Below are 6464 nucleotides of genomic sequence, written 5' to 3'. Positions count from 1 at the left end.
CTGCAGACTCTCTCAATCTAGATGTTTTCCCTTCCAATTATTCACTCATAAATTAATCCAGGGGAAAAGATCGAGGAAATTATGCGATAAATTATTTATTAATTAATTGATGATATTTACAAGTTCACAAACATCAACATGAATGACAAAATAGTGCAACTTTCTTCATTCATCATACGCATTTCAATAGTTTATTCGATTCAAAGCAAGAGTCGACATCGTGCCGACAGCACTCAGCAGCCAGACGGAAGAACATCTTCTGTATGTCATCGTTCTTCAGCTCCCTCGGTAATCTCTCGGCGAGCTCCTCATACAGGTCGTTCACCTCGTCTATGCTCAACTCGAAGCCCAGTTCTCCACCGAAATTAGATTCCTACACATTTTGTTCCATTCCAACAATTAATTTGATTTCAGTAGCGAAGCGATAAAACGGTTTAAATCGATTTTTACTATTGGAGGGTTTTCAATGAATATCTTGGAATCTAAGGCAGATTGCAAAATTTTTGTTATGACCTTTTTTGGAGCGCGAATTTGAAGCTACGAAAAAGGTAATTTCAAAAATTTGGCTATCTCCCTTAGATTCCGAGATATGCTTCGAAAACTCAGCTTAGAGTTGAGTGGATTTAAACCGTTTTATCGCTTCGCTACGGATTTCATTTTAGGGGACCTCAGAGGTTCTAAGAACTACTGAAATGCGGAGAAAAGTTTGTGTCATGAATTCTCAGCCAAAAGAGGATGAAAACATCAGAAGGATAGCTTGAAAAATTTGTTCATTCTCTAGGGACTGCCCGGAATGAGTTGAAGGTGATTTGAGAGAGATAAATAATTTTAAGAAATGTTCAAAAACGTGAGGTGGTCGACAGGTGGGCGCCGCCATCTTGCTTGGATGGCGGCGCCCACCCCCTCCCTCTGCCAGGAGGAACTTTAAAGATGGCGACGCCATCACCTCGTGTTTTTATACATTTCTCAAAATTATTTATTCTCTTCAAAAGGCGCTCAACTCACTTCATACGGTTTCTGCCAAATGAACAAATCTCTTAAGCCATCTTTCAGATTTTTCCGTCCCCTCTTGACTGAAAATTCGTGGTACAAAGTTTGCTCCTGACTTGATAGCTTTTTTAATTTCGCATTTCAGTAATTTTTTTTAACCTCCGAGACCTCTTGACTGTTTTCACCAACGTAAATAGGTATTAAGGATATCCAAGTATTTTGGCTATTTTTTCTCCCGTGAAATGCTTTTCTAGTTTTGTCTAGTTTTGTAGTCGCACTGGACCCTAAGTTTCCGTGAATTTTAATTTCGATATTGAACGGTTAGAAAACATAGAAATCTGAAAAAAAATTAGAAAGTTTACTTTTGGAGAGAGATTAATGAGATAATTTAAAAATTGCAGTTTCTGAGAGTCACAAACATTTTCTATAAATTATTTTACCAGAAATCAATTTCAAGTCTAAAAAAATTAGATTTCCGGAAGTTTAAACGATTTCAATTATTTATTCATTATAAACAACGAATCTTTAAAAAAATAATAATTCTATACAAAACGTAATTTAAATGACACTGAATATTCACGATTTTTTTCAAATTTTTCTCACGGAATTTAATTGACAAATTTGATGATTGAAAATGGTTGAATCTATAGTGTAGTCTGTGCCAAACTGTAAAAGACCCTTGGATATCCAATTTCCTCAACGATATCTCACCATTTCTGATTAATTCTTTTACATACTGGACTTTTGGAGATTCCGCGCTGGAAAGGTCTCATGCTGCAAGCTGCAGGGATACAATCAAAGCGAAATCACAGAATTAATTGTTAGTCACTCATGTTAACTACTTAAGGATGTATTACACCCTTTTCGCAAAAATTCACGTTTTTGAATTTTTCTGGCAAATTGTTGATCGGATTGACGGGAAAAAATATACCGTTTTTGCGTTTTATCATTACTTAAGGGGAGACTACTATGAGTTTTAAAAGCCGTGGGTTATTGGAGTGAGATTTTTCATGCGTTGAAAATCGATTATATAGATCTGAAAACGAATAATTAGTGCAAAAAAAAAATTTTTTTATTGTTCGTTTGCCCGAAAACGCTTAAAATGCTAAAAACAGTCCAGGGCCTCCAATTTTTGAACTACAAAAGATTTTTTTTTCAAAATTTTCGGAAAAATGTGTGGAGCAACAATTACGAGCCAGTTTTTTGGAATTCGACTCCTATACAGCTGATTTCGATTTTTTTTCATATAAAAAAATTCACTATTTGTGTAAAAAAAATACAAAAAAAGAAAATTTAGCCGTGTAAGAGGCGAATTAAAAAAAAATAGCTTGTAATTGTTAATCCACATATTTTTCCGATAATTTGGAAAAAAAAATCCTTCGTAGCTCAAACATTGGAGGCCCTGGAATGTTTTTGGCATTTTAAGCGTTTTCGGGCAAACCAACAATAAAAATGTTTTTTTGCACTAATTATTCGTTTTCAGATCTATGTAATCGATCTTCAACGTATGAAAAGTCTCACTCCAATAACCTACGCCTTATGAAACTCATAGTAGTCGTCTCCCCTTAATGACTCACGAAATTTCATGATCGTGCAGTTATTTTCCTGTGGTTTTTCTAAAAAAATTTCGAAAATTCACAAAACTTTAGAAAAAATACAGGAAAATGATTGCACTAGCATGAAACTTCGTGAGTCAGTCAATAATGATAAAAAGCAAAAACGGTATATTATTTCGCGTCAATCCGCTCAATAATTTGCCAGAAAAATGAAAAAAAAATGCGAATTTTGGCCGAAAGGGTGTCGTACATCCTTAATCAATTACCAGAATTGCTCGTCAAATCGTTTCATCAAATTATTCCCTTCCATATTAACACAGAAATTAGAAATTACGTATTAGACACTCGGGGAGGAAATCAGTCACGAAATTGTCTTAGGGAAGATGTTATAAACCGAATTTCTCTAAATGCACTTGTCGACTGGTAATCACCTGGTCAATAAGCCCGACAAATTTCGTCTGCGAGGGAGGATCGCCGACGTAAACACCCGGAACTTCTGCAGTCTCCGGATTCGGAGGCACCTCAACATCGACGATTGGAGGTTCTGCTGTCCTCTCTTCCACTTGTCTTCTCCGAACATGATGAACAAACTTATCCCCTTCAATACAAACCAAGTGGGAAATTGCTCTTGTATTGCCTATAGTATAGCTATTATTTTTGCTAATAAATTAGCAATATGCTTCCGAATAGTAACCTTTGCACATCATTTCCTTCTATCACGTATAATTCATTATTACATTTTATTAAATTGAATAAAATTTCTGTTCAACTAATTTTTCCATATTTTCAATTTAGTTGAATGTTATCATCATCATTATTCTTATTATCCCTTTCTATACAACCGATTGTCGTTTTTCGGTTCTATCTCTCCCCTCAGCCCTTCGATAAAATGTTGATAGAAAAATGTTATTTATACATAATTGAATGCATTTGACACATCACATTTGAAGAAACCAATATAACAAATCAACCAATATATTAACTTCGACTTAATGGCATTAAAACAAATATATTAAGCTAAGATTGAATTCTTTTGAAGCATGATATCCAAAGATATCCCGGGAATTCCGGTTTTCAAAAAATACAGAATTTTTGGACATTCTCAAATGAATAAAAATAACGATTATTACTATCGCCTTCATCTTCGAACTCGGTCAAAAGGACATCCAAACGAATTTTTCAAGTCATCATTCAATCCATTCAGCACATTTTTTTAGTTATCGTGAAAAAATGACTTTTGAAAAAATTTCCAAATTTTAAAAATTGATAAATGAATTGAATTTTAATCAACGGCGATTGAAAGGGCTCAACAATGCCTGCATTTTAGGGGAAAAAAGAATGTTATCATTATCATTATTCTTATTATTCCTTTCTATACAACCGATTGTCGTTTTTCGGTTCTATCTCTCCCCTCAGCCCTTCGATAAAATGTTGATAGAAAAATGTTATTTATACATAATTGAATGCATTTGACACATCACATTTGAAGAAACCAATATAACAAATCAACCAATATATTAACTTCGACTTAATGGCATTAAAACAAATATATTAAGCTAAGATTGAATTCTTTTGAAGCATGATATCCAAAGATATCCCGGGAATTCCGGTTTTCAAAAAATACAGAATTTTTGGACATTCTCAAATGAATAAAAATAACGATTATTACTATCGCCTTCATCTTCGAACTCGGTCAAAAGGACATCCAAACGAATTTTTCAAGTCATCATTCAATCAATTCAGAACATTTTTTTTAGTTATCGTGAAAAAAAATTTGATAAATTAAAATAGGTTTCACGTTAAAACCGTAAAAATAAAAATTGATAAATCAATTGAATTTTAATTAATGGCGATTGAAAGGGCTCAATAATACCTACATTCGAGAGAAAAAACGGATTCAAGAAAATTTGTTTACATACGTACGGAAACGGTCTAAAAATTGCATTGCACATCATTTCCTTCAATCATGTATGATTCATTGTTTATTTAACTTTATTGAATTGAATAAGATTTCTTTTCAATTAATTTCAATTCAGAACATTTTTCTTAGTTATCGTGAAATAAAAATTTTTGAAAATTTTTCAAAATGGTAAATGAATTGAATTTTAATCAATGGCGATTGAAAGGGCTCAACAATACCTACATCTGAGAGAAAAAAGATTCAATTTAATCGATTCATTAGGGAACAACCGAAGAAAAATTTGTTCACAGACGTACGGGCACGATCTAAAAATTGCATTCTCGGACTTTTTGGATCGTAATGGGTCGATCTAACACAAAAAATCCAAAACGTAAATTTGAACGATTCCAATGCTTCCATTCGGAAGCAAAAAAAAATTCCCTTCCAAACTCGATTGCAGTTGCACTGACGAATGAAATTTTTGTTCACCTGAATAACTTCCAGCCGACAGACCCTCAAGATCCCGTTTATTTCTGCCTCCTGTATCACTGCACATCTTTATCACAATATTCATGACTTTGTTTTTGCATTGATTGCTGGCATCACTCGAGCCCGCGAAAAATCCGATAATCAGAGGGGTGAAAATAATCACGAGAGCATTGCGAAAATTATTCTCAAATAACATCTCGATGATTCGATTGAGTGATTTATTCCCAAAGGTAATTTTCACTTCACCTCGAGAAATGCTGAACTACACCTGACGATTAAACTCACGTGCATTGCCGTTTTAAACGTTCTCACCTTATCCTTCGAACGTGTTTGTCGAGTAAATTCGCTTTTTTCGATGGCATGCGCACGACAAATCCTATTGGTATTTTGTTTATTTCTGATAGTAGGGGGGTAATCAGAATGATTGGAAAATGTGGAAGGTGCCTTGACACCGTCACTAGTAAGGAATTCATTTTTCCGCTCTTTTCTTCAACACTGATACGGTGGTAAACAGAGTTTTTCTTTGTTCACACGGTCCAAATTTAGTGTTTTCACACGAAGACTCAAGTTTCGTGGCCTTGACCCAATGAAATGAAAAAATAAACACCGATATTACCCGGGAACTGATAAATTCAGATAGCAAGCATCGAAAAAAGTGAAGAGGTCAAGATAATTGATTCTTTCACAATGAATAATCCTCTAAAAATTCATAATTAATTATGAATAGATCGAGTGACACGAGTGGCATGAAGTCATAATAGAAAAATTAGTGATAAATCTTTATCGAAAACCGAGGGAAATCTCGGGAATTCAAAAACACGTGCAAAGATTGACGCAAAATGGATAAATCTGCGTAGAATTGTTGTCTCTACAAAAAGATTTAATGCCATTGATTTATTAGCGAACAATCGAAGAGAATTTGTTTACATACGTACGAACAAGACGAACAAATTGAATAGAAAAACCTGTCGAATTCGTTAGAAAATTCTATTGAATTTCTATTGAACTGTTCTATTAGTTTTTTGCCGATTCTATTAAAATGTTTAATAGAAAATATTCAGTAAAAAAGTCACTAGAATTCAATTTTTCTGTATAACTTATTCTATTGAGATATTTTCAGCTATAATACCCCAAGACCTTCAAAATTATCGGACATTTCCCGAATGTTTTGTTGCATAGCAACGAGAGGGCAAATTGGGATTTTACGATTTGTTCCCTTCCCATCCCCCAACCCCCTGTACCGCAATCGCCGAAGGATTAATAATCTGATTTTTTTCCAATAATGATGTATTTAAAATTTGTCAATACGAAACTGTAAATTTACCACTAAGTGAATAATTCAAATTTATCAAAAGGGGCCTTTCGATTACACAAATAATCATCAATCTTCTCACCTCAATTATTGACTGATAAAATAGTTGAAAATTGGAATATTTGAACTGATGATACTTGAGTACTCAAAAAATTTAAGAGTGATGTTACCTAATTGATGGCTACAATATTTAACGGCAGTTAAATATTACAAATTT

General features: G+C 33.7%; 1 protein-coding gene across 1 annotated transcript; it reads right to left on the bottom strand.

Moving 5' to 3' along the window:
* Positions 1 to 79: 79 nt before the first annotated feature.
* Positions 80 to 5210, bottom strand: LOC107037148. The gene is made up of 3 exons (XM_015255540.1): positions 4936 to 5210; positions 2978 to 3144; positions 80 to 373 (listed from the first exon to the last, which is right to left on the bottom strand). The coding sequence occupies exons 1-3, from the start codon at positions 5129 to 5131 to the stop codon at positions 173 to 175; spliced, it is 564 nt and encodes a 187-aa protein (XP_015111026.1). The 5' UTR covers positions 5132 to 5210; the 3' UTR covers positions 80 to 172.
* Positions 5211 to 6464: the final 1254 nt, after the last annotated feature.

Source organism: Diachasma alloeum, unplaced genomic scaffold (genome assembly GCF_001412515.2).
Source record: "Diachasma alloeum isolate Michigan unplaced genomic scaffold, Dall2.0 Dall_scaffold_00177, whole genome shotgun sequence".
In the NCBI taxonomy this organism is placed as follows: Eukaryota; Metazoa; Arthropoda; class Insecta; order Hymenoptera; family Braconidae; genus Diachasma; species Diachasma alloeum.
This window is presented reverse-complemented; position numbering and strand designations above follow the sequence as displayed.